At 42.3% G+C, this 23,251-nt stretch overlaps 1 protein-coding gene and 1 non-coding gene across 7 annotated transcripts in view; one reads left to right on the forward strand and one right to left on the reverse strand.

The window, feature by feature from the left end:
• Nucleotides 1-682: 682 nt before the first annotated feature.
• Nucleotides 683-23,251, reverse strand: part of EDAR (ectodysplasin A receptor) — a 133,140-nt gene continuing 110,571 nt past the window's right edge. For 5 of the 6 annotated variants that reach the window (XM_069094039.1, XM_069094035.1, XM_069094038.1 and 2 more), the window contains 7 exons: nt 15,539-15,625; nt 13,162-13,290; nt 12,979-13,053; nt 12,591-12,663; nt 8,547-8,706; nt 8,007-8,067; nt 683-4,079 (listed from right to left, as the gene is read on the reverse strand). In XM_069094039.1, the coding sequence (XP_068950140.1) occupies nt 3,760-4,079; nt 8,007-8,067; nt 8,547-8,706; nt 12,591-12,663; nt 12,979-13,053; nt 13,162-13,290; nt 15,539-15,625 (905 nt within the window). In that variant the 3' untranslated portion in view covers nt 683-3,759. The remainder of the gene's footprint in view (nt 4,080-8,006; nt 8,068-8,546; nt 8,707-12,590; nt 12,664-12,978; nt 13,054-13,161; nt 13,291-15,538; nt 15,626-23,251) is intronic. The other variant, XM_069094034.1, reaches the window with a different exon arrangement.
• On the forward strand, nt 17,597-17,700 carry LOC138165801 (U6 spliceosomal RNA). Its single transcript, XR_011169466.1, has one exon. It is a non-coding gene; the product is annotated as a U6 spliceosomal RNA (small nuclear RNA).

The raw sequence follows: 23,251 nt of genomic DNA on the forward strand, positions 1-23,251 counted from the left end.
GCCTTGCTCACAGGCTCACACAGGCTTGGATTTGGGGTAAGGTTATCCTTGTCCCAGAGGAGGAAGGCAGGGTAGGGCTCATCTGCAGGGTGTTGGCATTGAGAACCCTCTGACTAGGAGATTTCCCAAGTGGCTGGGCTCAGTTTTCTTCATCTATAACCATCTGGAAATTCTCCCATGAATTCTCCCTAGAATTTCCATTGGGAAGCTGGCCACTACTTGTTTTGCACTTTATAAATGTGATAAAATAAATCCAGCTGGAAAGCGTGCTGGTGACAGAGTTCTGCCCTGGAAGTTATATTGCCTGGTGTTTCACAATCCATTCCCAAACCACCCCCATAAGTCACAGCAACTTGGCAAAGGATGTACCACATGGTTGCCGCAATGATATTTCAATAACCCATTCTTTGGAACAAATGACCCCCAAACAACGAATTGTGGGCAAATATGATTTGGTGCTCACAACTCTACAATCAGAAGATCCTCAATTTTGGCCTGCAAAGCATTTGAAAAGTCATTCAGTTCAACGTCTTCATTTTACAGATGAGGAAACTGAAGTCCAGAGAAGTTAACTGAGATTCAAACCCAGGTCTTCTGAGTCCAAATTCACAGCTTTTCCTATTGTACCACACTGCATCCCTGTATTTCATGCATGATAAGAATTTTCCATAATGAAAGAGACCATATTTAATGCTCTTTATTAGCTTATTTATGTATTTAGATTGTACAATATAATAAGTTATATATACAGAGTCAGACAAAATTATTAGCAATTAAGACTTCACTGACACAGGCATATACTGGTTTGGTTCTCTCTCCTCTCCTTTTTGCAGTCCAAACCTACAATTTCCTCAGTGTTGGGAGCTCCTAGTACAGAAACTCCTTGCACTAATGCAGATTGGCAACTTGTCTATAATGTATCATTTTAAAGAGTCGCCTGGGATTACTGAGAGGTTGAAAGATTTGCCCATGTTTACACAGCTAGTACGTGTCAGAGGCAGGTCTTAAACCTAGATTTTACTTTATCCACCATGTTCTGCTTCCTCTCCTGTGCATTTTAGCAACAATAAAAGTATGGCTGTATCCCCAGAAATTGACGCGGGTAGCCAATGGCCCACTCATCAGGTAGCCTGGCCGATTCTGAAAGCCAGCTCTCCATCACAGCTCCATATACGCCGTTGAAAGTATTTCTGCCTTCAGGTGAGTCAATGGCCTGTGGCCCCAAGATAGAAGATGACAAGACTCAGGCCAAGCCTATGACTTGCAGAATATGCTCACTGGACTTGACCAAATGCCCGAAGACAGAAATAGCAGTTTTGCCTTCTCTGTTGAAACTAATTTTTAAAAGAAACAAACAACAAACTTCTCTTGGAGAAGAGAGTGCTCATCACATATGGCATTTGCCATCTAATTACGGCAGAAGCTTTCATCATCATTAGCACAAAGCAGGGGGAAGAAGGTGAAGAGGGTGCACGGCAGGATTTCAAAGAGGAATGAAAAGGATAATTAAGTTTCACCTCAGAGTATGTAGCTCACAGGATATACAAAATAGGTTCTGAAAACAGCAGCAAACAGAGACTGTAAATGGTGAAATTAAATATTCAGGACCTACTTATGATCCTATCACAGTATGTTCTACTTTTGCAACAGTAGAAAATTAGTTGTGAGCTTCACGCAGACGACTGATTCCCCTCCTCTCTGCCTGCCGGCCCTCCCCCACCCTGAAGCAATTCCTCAGTCATGCAACTTGTAATTTCAAAAATATTACTTTGTAAGCTACGGAATTTGTTTTAATTTAGGAATAGCTCTAGTGAAACCTGTCATTACAGCATCTCAGCAACGAACTGTAAATTAACCTACTGGGGTGATAACTGGGGCTGGCTGCCGCTCTCTGTGCAATTATAGGTTTGGGAAAACCACCCTGCCAAGAACAATGTCACTTTGCTAACTTTATCTCTAAATGTTATGGCAGACAGTTGCTTTGGAAAACTTCAAAACTAAGTCTTTATGGCCTTAGTTCCTACTTTGCATTTCAAATCCATATGGTTTCCATGTACAGCTTTTTCAACACTGTTGTTTTCCTAAATCTCCATCTTCATTGGACTCTGATAAGCCTCAGTGTTGTTGATGATAGAATTGTGAAATTCCAGAACCAGAAGCAGTCTTAGAAATCAGTGAGTGGAACCCTGTTATGCATGGGGAAACTGAGGCCCAGAGAGGTAAAATAACTGCATGACTAGATGTGGGGAGGGGTAGCTAACGCTACGATGTTGGTTCCTAGGTTCCTGATACAGTGCTTGGACTGGCTACCTTCCAATGAATTTCCATCTTTGCCCTTTTCCGATTGGAGGATGAAGCTCCTCCATGCAATGGCCTTTGTGCTTGACAGAACCCTTAATCAGTAAGCCATCATTTCTCCCCCTTTAAAGAGTGATACCAGCTGCTTACTGGCCCTTAGGCACGTTTCTGTCCAAAGTAAAATTCAGCTGGAAAGAGATGGGCATGAAGGCACATGCTGAGGCTGGGGAGTTCCAAGGGACAGAGGAGCTAATCCAATGGAGTGTGCACCGTGGGCTGGGTGAGCCCCAGGAAACAGGGCCACCAGATTCCCTAATGAGGGGCAGGCAAATTTGGCCAGGTTGTAAATGGAGCAGGTCACAGCACCCCTGCTGATCAGGAGTGGGATCAGGCTTGTGGGTAAGCCTTGCATTTCCAGCCTGGGCAAGATGGGGAGACCTAGTCTTTAAAAAATAAATTAAGAAAATAAAGAAAAGAGCCCTGGACTAAGTATCTGGTACCTTCAACTTAAGACCCTGATTGTAGTCTTAACTAGCTGTGTATCCCTGTAGATTACTTAACCTCTCTGGCCCTCAGTTTTCATATCTACCACCAAGGGGCAAAGACTTGATGCCTGAATTTGACATCTCTAAATCGGGCTACTTATGAAAATACAAAGGGATTGATCTTCAATAAGATACTCTCTGATACTCTGAACATATCTGTGGTATGGGGAACATCTATGGAGACTGGCTTTGTGTATCTGTTTTACAAAGTGAGTCACAGAGGGGGGCTGCTAAATTATTGATGGGAGAGAGGCATAGGAAATATGCGCAGACTCAAGTGTGATTAAACTGTTTCCCTGCAAAGCCAGTTAGGATATTAACAGACCAATCTGAACTAGGATTGGAAATGGGAAGATGCGTAGAGAGAAGTGTGTGTTCATTACGACCATTCAGCAAAACCTCTGCTATGAAGCCTTCCTTGATTACCTGTCACAAGTACTCAACTCCAATAGCACGAGGAACGGAACCGCTTTGTGCTGCCATTGTGTTTCACCCCCCAGCTAGACTGGAAGCTCTGTGAGAGCAGACGCCTTGGTTTACACATCTTTGCATCTTCCGATAGTGCCCGGCACAGTGCTATTAAAAAACAGAGTAGGTGCTAAATAGTAATGGTTGTTGAACGGACGTTTTTGTCCACGCATCCTCCTGAGGTACGGCGTTTGTTTTTTTTGTTTTTTTTTTTACGAGGCATTCCCCAGCCGATCCATGACCAGCTTTGTCTCTGGCTTCCTCGCGCTCCGCAGAACAGCCCAAGACATGACCTAGTGACATGTGAGAAAAGCCTTAGTTTTCAGGAAGCCCGTGGGAAGGCACCGTTGCTGGCTCCACGTTTCCCCGCTCAGTCACCCCTGCAATGTTCTCAGGTGAAGGAAGTGAAGCCCCATCCCAGGCCAGGGAGGCAGTTCCCAAGGAGCCATCAGGTGGTGACAGGAGGCTGAGGCGGGGGCATGACCTGAGCCCACTCCAGAATGTCGGCGCACAGAGACTCGACGGCATCCAGCCGCTCGATCTGCACCAGCTTTGTGAGCAGCTCTGGGATGCTGTAGCCCGCCGTGCTGATGCGGTCAAAGAGCTGCATGCCGTCCGTCATCCCCCCTATCTCGTCCCGCTTCAGCCCGAAGCTCTCAGCGAGGTGGCGCCAGGTTTTCACGATGGCCTTCTCTGTGTTGTACGTGGAGCTGAGCATCCTGCTGGTCTTCTCCAGGCAGTCAAATGGTAATTCTGTGGGGCTGAGACCTGGAAGAGCCAAGAGTCCAAATCAGAAACTTGCACTTTAGGCAAAAGGAAGCAATTTTTAAACAGTATGTTCCACGACTCTTCGATTCAGGCAACTCTCGACACAATAATTATCGACTAATAACAACAGTGGTGCAGCAATATTGATATGGGTCTGGGAGATGGGAAGCTTGCAGACGCCTTCTGGGAAGGCCCCACCACCAAATCAGACATGGTGCGGGATGGTATGGAATCAGGGAAGGGCAGCTAGGTGGTGCAGGTGAGATGAAAACAAAATATATCAAAAAATCAGAGTAAGAAAAGTTTACAAAAGAATTTGGCACGTAGATTTCTGTCGAAACTTTCTTAGAGAGGCTATTGGCAGCATTCTTGATGCCCCTGAATCCAAATGCTCCCTCATTTGTAGGTAACAACCATTCATTCCATTAGGTAAAAGGTTCAATCTGACGATACTTTGGTCACGTTGGAAAACAGAAATTTAAGCTCATTTCTGCAGCACAACAGAAGGGAAAGGAGTCAGAAAAGGACAGCTTGGCGGCAGGGACAATCGCCTCCTACTCCTACTACAAACTTTGGGGTATGCATTGGCATAAGGTGAAAAGTCCCTAGAGCAAGCAGCCAAAAGCAGCTGTGTCTGGCTGTCTGGATCACAGGTGTTCCAGGTCGGCCAGCAGTGTCAGCCCACCTTCCAGTGGCCTGGTCTGAAGCCATCAATTTTCAGGGATTTGGTGGCAGCACAATCTCAGCCACAACAGGCTTAGTTCCCCATCCAGCCCCAGTACTTGGATTTTTCCTTTGCCTAAGTATTCAGGCCTAATGAGACTATCCGTTCAGTGTGGGCCAAAGGAAGATTAAACCCTATTATCTTGTGGGTCAGCTGCCATCAGTGAAGTGGTATTTTGGGATGGGTAGAACAGGAGGAGGGGCCAGCTGGAGGTAAATAGAGGAAAGGATGGATTCTGAGCCCTGGTACTGGTTCACAGCATTGAAGAAGGAGCTACTCTGTTTCTCTCTCTGCAAAGGGGATATGTCTCTACGACTTGTTTGTTAAATGTTGCTAGCTCCCTAGATAAAAAATGCTACCGGAGACAGGACAAATAGCTCCACATACTCAGAAGAGGCTATAAACAAAGAAACAAAGCTGTCCTTAGAGGGTCCTTTGTAAAATAGGCCCAGAAACATCACTTTCACACAACTTGTTTAAAAAAAAAACCCTCTGAAGTTGTGTAGTCTGAGGATAGGGCTTGAATACAAAACCCTTTGGTGTTTCCAGTGAGTGAGTGCTAACTAGCTCCTGGTTGTACCCAGCTCCCTTATGGCTCCAGAATGAAGAAGTATTATTTCCATCAGCCCAAGGATCCATAAGTGTTTTTTCTTTAGAAATATAAAAAAATACTTAAAAGAAGACATTGCTATTATTATTCCTTTCCTTAAGGGGACTTATTTTATATATTTTTTCAATCCTTGAAGAAAAATTCTAGAGTGTTAGTGACCTCAGAAAACTGTTGCATTTACACATTTACACATAAAATCATAGATTTAGAACTAGAAGAAGATTCTGAAGCCCTCTGGTCCAATCCTCTCATTTTAAAGATTAGCAAAGTTAAGTGATGTACCCAAGATCACACAGAAAGTCAGAGGCAGGGACAGGACTCAAACCTAAGACCTCTGACTCCAGATCTAGCAGTCATTCAGTTGGCTAACATTTATTTAGTGCCTATTATATACCAGGCATTGTGCTAAGTGTTGGGAGTACAAAGAAAGGGAAAAAAATAGGACTGAAAGCTCACTGTGAAATTGGAGGTCTAGTGAGGGCTGGGTCAGGTCTCTATATTTTTCTTGTCTCTGTTCAATCTTGTTGAACTCAAGGTAAGTTTCCCCTAAGTCTTTGTGTTTATTTGTCCATTTGTCATATGGGGATGAAGGGACATATAGCACTTGGATGACTGTCATATAACTTGGAAGCTTTGAAAATGGTTTGTGTGTGAGGCATTTGGGGTTAAGTGACTTGACCAGGGTCACATAGCTAGTAAGTGTCAAATATCTGAGGTTGGATTTGAACTCAAGTCCTCCTGATGCCAGGGCCAGTGTTCTATTCACTGCACCACCTAGCTACCCCAGAGAAATATAAAAACCTGGAGATGGGAGGCAGAGCTAGCTGCTTGCAGTGAGGACAGGGCCCAGAAGAACAGTCTGGGCAGTCATGCTGAACCACTGGGCTGTCTCAAAGAAATTTTTCAGTTTGAAAGTAAGTTATTCTGGGAGGATTTCTAAGGAGTGAGGAGAGAGGTTTCTTACTCATATAAAAATCTTGACCTTTCCTCATTTTGCTGCCTTCTCACGGTGAGTTCCCCAACTGCAGATGCCCATTAGGAAATAAAGCCAGATTTGGTCATTAACTTAGGATGCCAAGCGAGTGGTACACAGCAGGCTCAAGCCTCCTTTACCCATCCATTTTACATTACGAGTTTCAGAAGATCAGGGACCATGTTGATCATAGGGATAGAGACTGGACCTGTGGTTTCATTGATATGGGTTACTTCTGGACAAGGGAACTCTCTTTACCAATGAGGATCAATATCTTATCAATATCAATAATCCTCCTTAAGATCAATATCTTTCTCAGCAGCTTATAGTTTTAGAGAACTGCTTAGAGTCCAGAGAGGTTGAATGATTGCCCAGTGTCACATAGCAAGTTTATGCACAAGACTTGAACCAAAAAGTCTTCCTGGTTCAGAGGCCAGTGCTTTATACCAGACTAGCTCTCAAGCTGGTAATGTATTAGATAAACTGGTGATTAATAAATATTTTTGATGATGATAGTGGTGCTAACTTGGATTTATTTACAAGATCCCAAACTGCATCCCAAATAAAGCCCCTTTGCACTTAGGAAAGGACTGTATATGTGCCTTGTCCATGTGCACCTTAATGCTTAAAAAAATGGTTATTGAATTGACTCTCCCTACCTGCTTCTGATCTTGGGATCATAGATTTAGAATTGGAAGGGACCTCAGATGCCATCTAACCCAAGTCCCTCATTTTGCAGAAGAAGAAACCAAAACCCAGAGATGTAAAGTATTTGTCCTTTGTCACCTAGTAGTAAGTGGCAGATCTGGGATTCCAAACCCACATCCTCTGACTCCAAGCCTAGCTTATTCCCTAATGCACCATGTAGCCCTTTACCTCTTGGTGACAGAGCATGTCCTTATATGCTGCTGGGCCCTCTTGGACATTAGGCCCCCTTGGACATTAGCTGGGAGAAGTGTTTTGTCTCATGGTTTCAAAAACGTGCCACAAGATCTTGTCAAGAGAGGCCAAGTGTTTGTTCAGCCATGCTAAGAAGGGGGCAGGGGGGAGGGTTGGTTGGAAAGGACCTCTGTACTATATGTAGACTGGATTGGTCAAATTCAGTCCCTTGCCTCCCCTTCCTCCTGAGGCTGGTTGAGTTGGCTAATCCAGAGCATCTGATACATTAGTATGGGCAATTTTGCTCAGCTTGCTTTCAAAGAACATTTGTTGCTGATGTAAAGTTAAAAGGACCTAGGATACACCTAGGAATGGGTTATGATCACTCAGTTGGGGTTGTCTTGACTTGTAACTTAGGGAGCTCCTGAGGAGAAAGATCCTTTTACCCAGGCAGACTAATAACTGCTCCATAACTTTAAATCTTAGAGCATTTCCAGAAGCATGGAGAGGTAAAGAAATCTGTCAGATGTTGGATGCGAACTCTCGTCTTACTGACTCTGGGGCGAGCACTCTATTTTTCCTGCCATGTTGCCCCACGGTTACCTATTCTGCTTATACCTCTCATTAAATGGAATGTGTAATATCATGTGAGTGAGGACTGATATTTAATTTAGTTTAATTCTGCAAGCATTTATTACGGAGACACAAAAACAAAAACAAAACCAAAACCCCAGTCCTTACCTTCTGCCACCCCACATACATTGGCATATACATCAAGGATCTTCTTTCTTCTACTCTGAATCTTTAAGCAAAAACAGAAACAGAAACAAACCCAAATGATTTCATATTGATGGGGAAACAATGGTCTAAACAGTGCCTGCTGGGGATGCCTCCCAGCAATGTCCTTGACCAGTCCCGGCTTTGCTCTTCCAAAGTGGAGTTGAACATGAGAAATTTGTATGTAGTGAATTTGGGAGCCATGAAAAGCCTCCAACAAAAGTCTAGTCCACTACCCACTTAAAAAACTTTATTTTCCTACAAAGTGGTCCATTTGATAGCCCCATTACTAAGACAATGTGGAATTAGTTTTCAGTGCCTTCAACATCTATGACTTCGTGGAGGAACACTTTGGCACCAGAAGACATTGCTGAGAGGAAGTTTCTTGCCCATAAATTCCCATCAATCAGTTGAATCTCCATTATAGATGCACAGCATCATTTTAGTGTAGCCATAAATTGTGGATATTTGTAAAAGAATGGTGTGTGCATGTCAGAAACTTACCCCAGTTGATTTATTGTTAGTGGAAGATTTATCCCTCGTCAAATGAACTAGTGATAACAAGCACAGCTCTGGGGACCCTTGCTTGTCAACTGCGGCTTCTTCATCACTGTCCATACTCCGACTCAGGAGCTGTTCGTTCTCAGACGAGGCATCATTCTCACTGGGGAAAGACCAAGAGAATATTTGTGGCATCTTTCAAAGTGGAACCATCAAAAATTCAACTCCTAGGTTGTTTCTTGCCAGCAGATTTTGATAAGGATGCAAATTAAAATGTGTTTGCAAATGGACCAAGAGAGGGTCTGTTAAAGAGAGCTCCTTTCACCAATGGGTGTGAATTGGTTAGAATTTGTATATCATGTAAGTGAGGACTGATATTTAATTTAATTTAATTCAATAAGCATTTAGTAAGGGCCTGTTATGTACCAGGTACTCTTCCAGGAATTGGGGATATAAAGACAGAAATAAGAAAAGTAAGCCTTGACCTCAATGAGCTTACTTTCTAAAGATAAGAGATAACTTATAAACAGATGAATATAATAATAATGACAGTTAAACATTTATGTAGCACTTACTATATGCCAGGTATTGTGCTAATCACTTTATAATTATTATCTCATTTGACCCTCACAATAATACCAAGTGGTAGGTGTTATTATTATCCCCATTTTACAGATAAGGAAACTGAGGCAAACAGAGGTTAAGTAACTTGCCCAGAGTCACACAGTGTCTGAGGCTGAATTAGAACTCAGATCTTCCAGACTCCAGGCCCAGTGCTCTATCCGCTGCATCAGAAGAAAGAAGAAAGGATTAATGTTCCTTTTCCAAGGTCACGCTCATACTAAATGGCATAATCCAGATTTGAACATCTGACTAAAATCTGGTCATCTTCCCATTGTGCCAAAAATCTTGAGAGGCAAGAATGATGGGTCCGATCTAATAAAATGACTTTTAATATGAATAAAGGTGAAGTCTTATATTTGGGTTAAAAATAATCAACTGTACACGGAAAAGATGGAAGGATGTAAAAGCTCTTACTACACAGCAGTTAATGTGATAAAAGACAGGTTTTCTTGAATGAACTTACAAGGTCAATAAGAATAAAAACAAGGTAACACAGTGACCCAAAAGTCAATGCAATCGTTGAATGCATTAAGAGAGATAGAACAAGGGAGGTGAGAGTCACACTGTATTCTATCTGAGTCAGACAACATTTGAAATGTTATATGTAGGTCAATAAGCATTTAGTAAGTAGAGTGTGCCAGATACTGTCCTAGAAGTACAAGAAAGGCAAAAAAAGCTCCCATATTTGTCCTATGGGATAATATACCCCAATGGAGGAGGCAACTTGTAACAACCAGATAGATACAAGGTATATTAGAGTAAATGGTAATCTTAAAGGGGAAAGCATTAGCACATTGGAAATCAGGTAGATCAGGAAGGCTCTCCTGCAGCAGGTAGGCTTTGAACTGAGTCTTCAAGGAAGTCAGGGAAGCTAAGAGGAAAAGAAAATGGTATGCTGGTAAATGTTTAACAACCACCTCCCCAGTTAAAAAAAGTAGGTACAATGAATTCTCAAGTCCATAACGCGTTGTGAACATGTCCACCACTTTCTTAAGTCTAGATAATCGACAGAACAATCAATTAAGCTCTGATTTATATGAGGGATAAGTTTAACAACTGGGTCTCACAAACTGGGAAGAAATGGCCCCAGCATGCCCCTGGGCAGAGGTGAAGGGCAGAGTACTCCAGTTCTTTCCATCTGCAAAGTGCAGAGGAGCAGAGAAGGGGACCAGAAATCATATTCTAGGAAATGCAAGTAAAAGCTGGATGGTAGAGTGTGTGGAGGTAAGATGTAAGAAGATAGAAAGAGGTCAGGGTACAAAGAACCAGAGATGCCAAGGGAGGACTTTGTCTTTGATAGTGGAGGTATGAAGGAGCCCCTAGAGCTCAGAGCACAAGAGGGGTGAGGGTGGGGGAAGGGAGGATATGGTCAGACAATGCTTCAGAAAAATGATCTTGGCAGTTGAATAGGTTTCTGGATGCCACTTTTTAGTTAAGGGCACTAACAAACTGGAATCTGTCCAGAAGAAGGCATCTCACATAGTGAGAGAACTGGAAACAGTTGAAGAAATGTGGCAGGTTTAATCAAAAGAAAAGAAAATTTAGGGTGGACATGACAGTTATCTTCAAATATTTGAAGAATTGTTACAGGAAGAGGAGTTAGACTTGTTCTATTTAACTGCAGGGGGAAATTTAAAATAAATAAACAAAAAAGGGTAGAAGTTAAGAAAGAAAGATTGGGTCTATTGTTAGGAAAGTTTGTCAGAGATGTCCATTTTTTTTTTTTAATAAGCTATGTATGTATCCGGCCCAAGGATTCCTTGCTAAAGGGAACAGAGGCATAGACCAAATCTCTCATGAGGAAAAATCTGTCATCTAGACCCACAAGCCTCCCTGTCAGGCTCCAAAGAAACTACCTGGGTAGCATTTCTAACCCCTAAGCACGTGTGCACTGGGGCTTTAAGCTAGCTAAAGAGTCAATGTTCAGAAAAAGTTTCTCCACAGCTCATTAAAATCATTCAAAATATATGAAAACAATATTCTTTCATAAGTATTCTGTTCTTCTTTTGTGGTTTGGCTTAAGTCTTAAGAAAAGGATTATATTTGTGGGTAACTGGGTTAGAGCAATAAAGCCCACACTCAAAAACAACCCCAGAGGCACCATGATAAAAACAAAATAAAGGGAATGGATGGTGTGCCCACTTCTGATCTGATCTCAAGCTCTTGTGGGGAGTCAGCTCAGATGCTCATCCATTGTCTGCCCATGACGGAAGGCAATTGGGAAAGGAGGGAACAGGCAAGTCAGCTCTTGTGTCCCTTACTCAAATCCATTACCTAATGACTTCAGAGAAGGCAGAAAAGAGGAAACCAGGGCTTTGGTGTGGCTTTTACAGTCCCATCTTCAAGTTTTTATTTTTCCTAGAACATATTCTTTTAAAGATTTTCTCTGCACATTCATGTCCCATTCATGCTCCTTAACAGCAGAGACAGTTATTTTTCTTTCCTCCTCCCCTCCCCTCCCCTCCTCTCCTTTTTTTCTCAGATAACATTTTATTTTCTAACTCTTTAATGAACCCTGAGGCCTGTAATCTTGTCCATTTTAGCTACCCATGCTGGTGTTTCATCCCTCATTAGATTGTAAGCTCTTTTCAGGCAGGAGCCGTGTGTAAATTTTGTGTCTCTTCTGACACCCTGCACAGTGCTTCTACATACAGTAGTTGCTTCATAAATCGTTGTTATATGGCAACGTGAGTTGTGTCATTATATTTCAGATCATACAGTATTATTAAGATTTCTTTACCCAAAGGGCAGAGAATTTGCTTTATTATGTCAGATAAAATGTGTCCTGGTAATTCATTCTTAGACTGCTGAGGCAACCTTGTGGCTTTCCCCATTACAGACAACAAATGTGTCTTTCTCTTAAATCCTTCTTATCGTAACATAGATATTGCATATATGGGATGAGAAGATGGGGACTGACCAGGGAAATGGATCTCTGGCCTCCCTAATTCTGGGCTCTATGTCTTCCTTCATGCTTTAGATTAACCTGAACTTTTATGTAGACCTGGAGTAATTTGGTCACCCAAAACAAGAAGAAGAATCAGTTTCCATTGCCTGAAACCAGCCTCTGATAACAAATAGTTAGTAGGCTCAGTAGGTAAGGGTTTAAGGAAGTAAATCTGGGACGTCGATGACTTAATCCATAGTAATCCAGTCACTGTAAACTCCACCAGCAGCTTGTGGGGCCCATTCGCAAATGTGTCCTTCCTCAGCCTAGCTGGGGACCCTCGTCATCCTTGCTATGCTCTGCATTCTCGAGCCCCTCAGCAGAGGCCTGGAGAACTGAACCGGAGAGACTGATGGGCCTGGTTAACTCCTGAGCTCACTAAGTGGCTGGCTTCCTCTGTTCCCTGCTAGGAGCTGCTTTTAAGCCTGGCCACTTAGCGTCACTTGTAGCATCCCTGCCACCCAGTCTGACCTCACCTCTTGGTAGTCTTTGCTGGTGTTGCCGTCAGCTTCTCAAACTCATCCTTCTCAGCAAAAATCACCACGTTTTCTGCAGATGAATAAGAGGATTTATGGAGGAATGAGTTGAAAGTGATGCTGGGGCTCTGGGAGAGTAAGCCACCTCTTTGGCAGTCTGTGTGTGCCAAGTAAATCCCCCTGAAGGATGTTGTTCTTCTAATTACTCCCCAAGGATTAAGTAAAATTTGGGTGCTCCCCATACCACTTCCCCTAGTCTCTTTTCTAAATGGTACAAGAGCTTAAGCAATTAGGAGGGAAGGCTGTTCAGAGGTGGCTGATAAAAGGGAAATGGAATCTCTACTGGTCTCCAGGGAAAGCTAAAAAGCGTAAAACAGTTTGTTCAGACCTTGAACTTCTTTTTTCTCTTCTTGTTTGCTGACTTGAGCCTCCACAGTCTTCACGGAGTGGCTGGTGCAGCAGGCTGGAACATGAATGAGAAGCCCATTAGTGACCATACTTAGGGGCTGCATTGAGTAAACAGGTGTAATTTTTCATGGAAAGGCCATGAGTTGGGGCTGGGGTATGCTACCTTGGGCAGAAGGCTTTGTCTTCATGATGTAAAACATGATGATAAGGACAATGGCGATAGCCATGATGAAGATGGTGGACATGGCGATGATCAGGGCAGTGGCCAGATGCCCTTGTCCCGAGAGATCTGCTGAAGTCAGAGAAATAAAGGAGGATATGAGTATCATTAGGTGGCTATAAAGAAACCCTTGCTGAAAACTGAATTGTTGACTTAGTGAACCTGGAAAGCCAGGACTAAAATTGTGTTGATTTCAATTTTTATTCATGAGAACTTATGAAATGGATTTGCTCCTGAGACTGGCTTTAACCATGACATCATGTGTTGCTATTAGATTATCTTTCCCCAGTTGAATACAACTTTTATAGACTTTAACAGGAGACATGATTCATGCCCAGTCCTATTTCCCTGACCCTCTTTCTTGGCTCAATTGCTTTGGGGACCTGGGGTTGAGACGGGGTGGTGAGGACAGGAAGATAGACACACGAACCAGCAAACTAACCAAAATTCAATCCAGGTTTCTGGACTTCTAGCAAGATGTGCTCTAGTTCCACTGAGACCTTGGGAATGTTTCCTCAGCTCTGCAAAGTTAGGATAGAAATACTATCTTCACCACCATGAGGACTGGGGAGCTCTTTGGGATGAGAGGGTGAAAGGGACGTCACTGGAAAATCTAAGATCAGCGTCTCTGTATTGGGTGAGACACCTTCGCTTAAAGGAAAAGCTTTTGGGCTTATCTTGCAATGGGCTGTCATCTCCTTACGTATGCTGTGACTCAGTAGTCTGAATGGACTGCACAATGACAACAATGGGGCAAAGCTCACCTCACAGATTGACTTATGAACTCTCCCTTTGGCTTTACCATATTTCTATGGCAATTCTACATCTCAGGGTGTCCCCTCCATCCCCACCCTACCTTGGGAAGTTATAGGACCATTGTATTGATGAGTTTCTCCCTTTGTTGGGGATACACATTAATTACAAAAGCCAGTTTTAATTCTGTGAAGGAAATCTTGGCAGAATTCTCATTAGCCAGGATGCTACTCATTGCCCACACCAAGAGGCAAGTTTGCCCAAGTGGACATACTGAAAACACATGTGGTTTTCGTTGATGGAAGAGTTCTGAACTTGTGTCCAGAACTGGGTGCCCCTTCTGGCAACCCAAGCTCATACTTTTTCCTTTGGATTAATGCACCACAGAGAGCAGTTCTGCGGATGAGAATCCTCTCATGCAGGGTAATTGGTCCCAGGATGTGAGTGTGAGAGCATGTGTCACAGTTTGGGTTGCCAGCTGTGGATGATGTAATCTTTTTAATATTCTCAGCATTGTGCGTTGCTTCCCCTGAGTCCTGATGAAAATGAGATCCATATATCTCCACAAGGCTTCCTGGCTTAATCCTCTCCAAAGTCCTCGGGTGGGTCAGGTTCTAAAGGCTGAGAAGGGGGTTGTCCAGCGAAAGACACTAAACTGCTCAGTTATGATGTTTTTAAAATGTGGAAATAACGGAATGCAGTGAGGTCAAGTTCAGTGGCAAGCAGCGCATGCCATCAGGGTCTTGCTTGAAAGAAATATTAGGCTTTGGGCGACATGAGACTCCGCCCCTTTTCAACCATGTCAAACCCAAAGGCTTGGGGATAGTAGCTATGTTTATTTGATTAAATACTCAAGGGCTAAGGTGAAGCAATTCTCAAGAAAGCAGGCCAGAGAGTTCAGACAGTGGCAGAAACAGTCAGCTACACAGAAACTTTCTTTTGCCCTTCCATACTGAATTAGAAGGACAGAGGGCTGAACTAGGAGTTGGGAAGATCTCACCTCTGGCACTAGCTGTGTGACCATAGTCAAGTTACCCAACCTTTCTAGATATCAGTTTCCTCATGTGTAGAATAGGGAGTACAATATTTAAAGTACTTACCGTAAGATAAAGTAGGTAAGCATGCACTTTGCAAACCTGAAAGCAACTCCTTAGATATTTCTTTGCTCATTAACTCAAGACACTTCTATCAGTCACATCATTTTTGTGCTGCAACCACACATTTCAAAGATGAAGAGGAAAATGGGGAGGGTTTCCTGTTAATCAATATCTTTAGGAAACTGTTAAGACCTTGAAAAAAAGTGCACTTCTTTAGAACACAGGCTAATGGCCACAGGACACACACAGAGTGATCAATCCTGTGCAATGCTGGGATAATTATTAACTTCCAGCAACCCAGCCCAGCTTAGCGGATTAACTCCTGTTAGAAAAGTGATTTGAGGTGGGGAAAACTCTTCAAGAGCATTACTAATAATTATTTCCTCTCTTCCTCTTAACTTTCATCCAACCTACCCGAGATTTCTGAGGATGTTAAATCCAGAATATCAATACCTGAGCACTTTCCTTACCTTTATGGGCATGCTGGAAAGGAGAGCTGGTGCTGGTGCCAGAGGTACCTGGGAGACTGGCGGAAACTCCAGAGGTGGCTCCCACACCTGCGAGGGGAACAAAGTTGGCATAAATTCCTCTGAAGTTCCCTTGGGAATGATCCCACCCTTGAGTGATTAGTAAAGGAGGTACTGCAATGCAGGGGTGAAGACAGGGGAACCTTAGTGTTTTGAACTGTCACCTGCTACTGAGGAGATTTCACAACTCTGGATGCTTCTTTTTTTCAAATTAACCAAACAAACAAACAAACAAACGAACGAACAAAAAATGAACAACTAGCCTCCCCCCAAAAGCAAATCCCAGCCTTTGCAGGCCTTTCATAAACTCCAGAAAGGGACTTTTCCTGTGAATGGGAATAAAGCATTATAAAATCTGTAAACAATTGTTATACTGTAGAGCTAACAGGAGGCTTTGGCCCGATTCCCATATAGTGACAAGTGACTAATTCTTCTAGTTGCTTAGAGCTAAAATGTATTTTGAAGTTTTACAGAAAAATGATTTATGGAACACCCCATGTAATGGGGGTGAAGTGGATTGTGGTAAGGAGGGGAATGGAAACTGATACTGTGGTCAAATGGAGCACTGGGAATTTTCTTCTTTAAAAAAATTAATAAGTACAGATTTACCAAATAGAAGCAAGGACCAGACAAGCAATGGTGGGTTGGGGTTGAGTTGGCTTTTTTTTTTTTGTTCTTTGGTTGTTATGATCAATAAAAATACTTGTGTCTGTAAATTTCTTTCTCTTTCCCCTTTTGTCTTCCTAGCTCTACATTAATTCAATCAGTGTGACTGGGCCATGGAAAAGCAGGTTACAAATCAAGGGTAAAACCATTACACTCGCTGATAAATCACATTATCACAGAATTTGAGATTTGGAAGGGACTTCAGGAGTCACCTAGTCCAACATGTGCAGGAAACGCTCCACTGTAAGACACCCAACAAGTAAGGGGCTTCTGCTTGAAAAGTTCCAATGAGGAGAAACCCCCCCCCCCCCATCTCTCCAGGAAGCCCATTTCATTTTTATACAGTTCTAATTGTTGGGCCATTTTTCCTGAGTTGTTCTTTGTAACTTCTACTCATTGCTCCTGGGGTGGGGATTAGGGCCCTCTGCTGCCAAACAGGTCAAGTATGACCCCTCTTACTCATGATGGCTGTTTAGATAATTGAAGACAGCTGTCATGTCCACTCCTGAATCTTTTCTTCTCCAGCAATTAATTTTCTTCAATTCTCATATTATAATTTCTTTCCTCCATATACTGTGTATCTATCTATATATATAGACAATAATTCTGCCTCCATATCTATATCTATTTAATGTTGGGACAGTTAGGAGGAACAGTGGATAGAACACTGAGCTTGGAATCAGGAAGAACTAAGTTCAAATTTGGCCTCAGATACTTATTGGCCATTTGACGCTTATTGTTTGCCTCCGTTTTCTCAACTGTAAAGTGAGCATCATAGTAGCACCTATCTCCTAGGGTTGTTGTGAGGATGAAATGAGATATCTGTAAAGTGCTTAGCACATAGTAGGCATTTAATAAATGTTTATTAATTGACTGATTGTCCCTTGCAACAAATACTTCCCAAAGAAACAAGGTTCTTGAATCAAGAAGTTTCTTTTAATATTGAATATTTAAACATCTTGATGAAAATATAGAAATAGGGGCAGCTAGGTGGCTCATTGAATAGAGCACTGGCCCTGGAGTCAGAAGGACCTGAGTTCAATTTGGACTCAGACACTTAACACGCACACAAAAACTAGCTGTGTGACCTTGGGCAAGTCACTTAACCCCAATTGCCCTCCAAAAAGCAAAAAATAAAAATAAAAAAAAATAGAAATACCCCCTTCCTAATCACCCTGGAAGCATCATTTTAAAAGCAGCATAGAGATCTTTATGGGAACTAATGAAATTTTGGAAAATTACTTTGGATCCAAGTTTCTTCACCATTTTTGTGCCATGGACCATTTTAGCAGATAAAGTCTATGTACCCCTTCTCAGAAAAATGTTTCCAAGATAGTGTTCAGCTCACCAGCACATGTAGTAGAATTAGAACAACACAGAGAAGATTAATATAGCCCCCGTGCAAGGACATATAAATTCATAAAGCATTCCACATTTAAAAAAAATGTTGCTAAATAATTGAAGGAAATGCTAAGTTTCAGTTAAAGGTTAATAAAAATAAAGGTAAATTTTTTTCCTACTCAAATTCTCAGACCTCACCCTCAAATCTATTCTTGGAGCCTTTAGTGGACTAGTGATTGCAGGTTAAGACGCCCTATTTTGGACGCTAATCACAGGAAACCACAGGGAAAAAAGTCTGCTCAGTTCACCTGTCTAGTCGGAATGACAGCAGGCATGCTTGAGGAGGTGATGTCAGAACGTTTTGAATAATAGCAGCTTTTAGCACAAATGCAAACTGTACAAAATGCTTTAAGAGGAGTAGGCAAAGGAGCAGCAAACTGGCTTATTTGGGCAGGTCCATGTCACAACTGAAAAATGGCAAATGCTATAATATTCTGCTGTTCTGCTAAATACCATAAAGTCTCTCAGGCCCCAGCCCATCACTCAGGTTAGACAGGAAATTAAACTGTCTGCTAGTATATGAAAAATGTCATACAGCCTGCTAAGAAGCAAAATATACATGCTCTTTAAATAACGAACCTTAATGTTATGAAACATTGTGTAGCATGAAACAGTGCTCTATCAAGGAGATGATATACGGACTTTCGAGCTAATAACTTTGCAACCAAAATGAGTTTCAAAGGACTTTCCCTCTAAATATGGGGATTTAAAAAAGTGAGAGAATCAAACTTGCACAGAATGTCAAGGGAAGGGATATGTTTCCCTACTTTGTCATCTATTAAATCCAGACCCACATTTGAATTTTATAGAACTCCCAAACAGAGTAGTTTATTAAAGCAGACCCTTTTCAAAATCAAATGAAAAAGACCTTTTGGAAGATTTATGTAGGCTTAATCCAAGCCTCTGGACCCATTCTAGAGTCCATAGATTCTTCACAGATTCTGGATCTTTGCCCCTTTACCCACACACTATCAGCTGAGGGATTTTCTGAAAGGTTCCAGCTAGCCAACCTTCTCCTTGGACTTTGCAGGAGCAAGGGATCCATCATGGAGGCTTGCCCTAGCCCAGTTTTACCAATTTCCTTTGGAAAGATTCTTTCAACCTGACACCAATGGCCCTAGTGTCAGCCCTTATTCTTTCTCAATTTCATCTTAACCTTTTTTCCCTTTACTTTCTTATTCTTGACCTTGAGCATTTTAATTGGTTTTCCACCAGAAATGGGAGTAAGAGGATAAGTACATTAAGAATCAAATAGGCTTCGTTCTGCCTCTGCCCTCTCCCCAGGAACAGACAGAGCATAGCCTAAGATAATGCAGCGGGTCCTTCTGGTTCGAGTTGCAGATTTGGGTGATCCATCCACACTCCCCTGGTCATTTCCTATAGTGCCCAAGGACAGACATTTTCAAAATATCTGGCTGAGATAAAGGACTCAGCCTGGCCATGGTGAAAAGTAAAGCTATCTATGGTAAAAAGACACAGAATCACAATAATAGTTTGACCAAAGGTTGAATGAAGAGGAAAATTGGAGCTAAAAGCTCCAATGAAGTTTGTATATTTCATTTATTTCTTTTTCTCCTTCTTCTCTATTTCCATAGGGTCATGGATTTAGGGCTGGCGAGAATCTTAGCGGCCACTGAATGCACCTTTAACGGGACCTGACCGCATGGCAAGGAAGTGTTGGAGGCAAGACTTGACTCAGGCATTCCTCACTCCAAGCCCTTCATTCTATCCATTTGTACCACCTATTTATTTGGTATTGAGGCTACTACTTCTGTCTTTCTAGAGGGGGAGAGGAGAAGCTTTGTTGGAGAGCCTTCTTTGGACTGGAAAAAAGAGGAAAATGTTTGTCTACTGTTTGCTGCGTTTGACTTCATCTGAGCCTTCTTAGGGGTCTTGTTGGAAGACAAGTGATTTTGTCGCTAACTGAGTGCCAACTCCAGTCATACACTACCCCCTCATTCCTCCCCCCCCCCAAGATGGGTCACAGATTTACAGTCTTGAGCAATACTCAGGAAAACTGAATTGTCATCTCAACTCTGCCAAGTCAACTTGAGTCAGGTCAACTAACATTTATTGTCTACTATGTACCAGGCACTGTACTAAGTGCTAGGCATACAAAGAAAAGACAAAAAAAATGGTCCCTGCTTTTAAAGAACTCATAGACTAACTGGAGAGACAATTTACAAACAACTATGTATAGATAATAATGCGTGTGTGTAATTATATACAGGATACACATGCAAATATGTGTGTTATATATGCATATGTATATATACATATATAAATATACATATGTGTGTATGTATATATGGGTGCATACACACAGAGTAGCCTCAGAGGGGAGCAGTAAAACTGAGAAAGACTTCTTTCAGAAGAAAGGACTTTAACTGGAACTTGAAGGAAGGCTGGGAAGCCAGAAGGCAGAGATAAGGAGGGAAAGTATTCAAGGCATGGGGGGGATAGTCAGTGAAATTGCCCAAGTTGGGAGATGGAGTGCTGTGTGCAAGCAAGAAGGCCATTATCACTAGATCACAGAGTACATGGAGCCAAGTAAATATGTCATTAAGAAGTTTTGTGATTTGGAGGGAAAAAAATGCTTTTTCAGCGCAATGTGATAGAAAATGCTTTAGACCTGGATTCAAGAAACTTGGGATATTAGGAACATCATTTTAACCTCAGTTTCCTTATCTGAAAAATGAGTGGCTTGAACTAGATGAACAGTGGAGTCCTTTCCACCTCTCCCTCAGTTTCTCCATTTGTAAAATTGAGACAATGCATGCTTCTTCCGACTTTACTGAGATAAAAGTTAAAATCCATGCTTTCAAGACCCCCCTCCTCAACTCCCAACAAATGCTTTATTCTTCAGAGAGTCTATATACAAAGTTGTGACTATGAATAATCAAGCAAAAATTCACCTTCAGTTGAAAGTCCTCTCCACATGATAAGGAGATTTGTTCATTATAAAACAGTTCAAAAACAGGTTTAGAAATAAAAGGGACCTTGTTGTTATTCAGTCATGTCTAACTCTCTGTGATCCCACTTGGGGTTTTCTTGGCACAGATACTGAAGTGGTTGGCCATTTCCTTCTCCAACTCATTTTACAGATGAGGAAACTGAGGCAACCAGAGTTAAGTGACTAACTCAGGGCCACTCTGCTGGTAAGTGTCTAAGGCCAGATTTTAATTAAGGAAGATGAACTTTCCTGATTCCAAGCCCAGTGCTCTATCCATTGTACCACCTAGATGCCTCAGGAAGGGATCTTTGAGGCCATTTAATTTAACTACTTCATTTCAGATAAGGAAGATGAGACCCAGAAAGACTAAATGACTTGCCTAATGTTATCCAAGGTAATGAGTGACAGAGTCTGGATTTGAACCCAGGTCCTCTGACTTCAACTCCAAAGCCAATGAATACGCTGCACAGAGAACATAAATGTCATGTTTCATGCAACATTTGTGTAGTATCAGGTCACACCCTATCAAAGTTTAACAGATACTATGAAAGAAAAAAAAATACTAAGAGCTAGCTTCAGTCATGCCCAAACTTCCTTTTCAAAGCAAACAAGACATTAAAAATTTATCCACTAATGTTTTGGTAAGATAATCAAGGGATCATAAGAAAGACCTTCAGGACCCTGGGCAGTATAGATAGGGGTCATCTCTCTATCCTGTCATTTCTTTCTGACCAGATGAGGCTGAGGTAGGCTGGGAAGAAAACACTAAGAAGTCCAGGCCTGTGGTCTGGGGAGGGGGCTGAGACCTTGGCCCACACAGTTGATCAAATTTACAAAATTTCTTAGCATCCTCTGGCGAAGGTTGATTAAACAATTATGATGCCAAACAATTCTTGCAGGCTGCAACAAGTCAACAATAGTTTTTTCTCAGCCTGAACAAAACAGGAATTGACTATATGAAGCCTTGTCTGCCCTTTGGATTAAGTGACAGGCTGGGGCTCGCCAGCTCCCCAATTGGATCCACATTTTTCACCCCTTTCCCTTTTCTACAGCTGAACTCTGGCTTATGCTAATTGAATAATTTCTCCTCTGCTCTTTTGGCCTCAGCAGCAGTATCAGACACACTTCAATGGTTCATTTATCCCTAAGTTCTAATAAAGAAATGTTGCATTCTGGGTAGAAGGTAGAAAGATGGGTGGGAGAGTGCAAACGGTCAGATTGTGGGAAGGACTGTAACAAGAAAGAAGGTCTTTTACCTTTCACTGATTTATCTAAATGGTATTTCTAAACTTCTGACCTTGAATTAAATAAGCTACTCCTCACCTCCTAGCCATATGTATCTTTGCCTCCCTCCCATACCAGAGCCTTTCAGACTGTTTTCCATCCCTCTAACCTGCCAAGTGTTACTACATGAAGGAACCTTATAAAAGCCCTTGGAATGGGGTTAGATGCTCCCCAATGCATTTGAACCAGCATGATGTGGGAAAGAGGTGCTGAGAATGGCTTCCTGGTCCAAAGGAGGGGGAACTGAATGGTAGCTAAATCTCTGCCTTCTTCCACAGGCAGCTGAGAAAAGGACCGAGTGCTATTTCCACATAAATGGCTTCTTTTTATGATAGCTAAGCAGCCAGGAATGGAATTAGCCTCACAGTGGAAGAGGTCAGGGACAGAGTGAAGAGGCAATTCTAAAGGAAAATATGTTCCCGTGCTTTCCTCAAATACTTGTGTATGTAGTTTAAAAATGAAAGAGCATGATGTTCTGAGGAAGAGATTGAAGGGATAGTGGGAAAAAATGAAAAGAAAGGGAGGGGTTTTAGGCAATTTAGTATGCAGCAAAAATAAATGAACAGGTAGAAGCAGTGGTTTGGAAAGAATGGAAACTCTGGAGCATGAGGACTTGAGTTCAGATCCCACCTCTGACGCCTACTCCTTTGTGAGACCTTGGGCAAATTACTGAGGAGCCTCCTTGCGCCTGTTTTCTCAGCTGTAAAATAAGGATGAGGTGGCTTTTGAGGTCCTTTTCAGAGCTCGAGCGATGATCCTATGAGGCATAGGTCAAGGTCACTCACTAGCTGTGTGACTTTAGAGAAATCTCTTAACGTCCTTGTGCCTCTGCCTTGCCCAGTGTTCTATAGCTACCGTGTTTCCCCGACAATAAGACACTGTCTTATTAATTTTTTTGGACAGAAAAACACCAGAGGGCTTATTTTCAGGGGAGGGCTTATCTTAATGAACATTGACAGCAATTTTAATAAACAGGTAAATGTGAACAAAAAAATGTACCTTTATTCAATAAGCAAATCACTGGGGAAGAACAGGATGATGCGCTCACTGCTGCAGCTCTGATTGGATGCAGCTCGGAGCGCGGCGTGTGTTTCACGGCGGTGGGGAAACGGTTCATCAGAGGGTACCGTAATGTAGTGTGTAGCGCAGGGGATCACCTTCACTACAGTAGCAATCTCAATAGGGCTTATTTTCGGGGGAGGGCTTATTTTAGAGGAATCTTACACAGTAAGGGGAGGGCTTATTTTTGGGATAGGTCTTATTATCGGGGAAACACAGTAGTAAATATGAGGTGGGATTTGAGCCCAGGTTTTCCTGACTTCAAGTCCACCACTCTTTGCACTGTGTCAAAC

The sequence above is a fragment of the Petaurus breviceps genome, unplaced genomic scaffold, assembly GCF_028583685.1.
Source record: "Petaurus breviceps papuanus isolate PSGF00001 unplaced genomic scaffold, PetGlider_PUasm1.0 214, whole genome shotgun sequence".
Classification (NCBI taxonomy): Eukaryota; Metazoa; Chordata; class Mammalia; order Diprotodontia; family Petauridae; genus Petaurus; species Petaurus breviceps.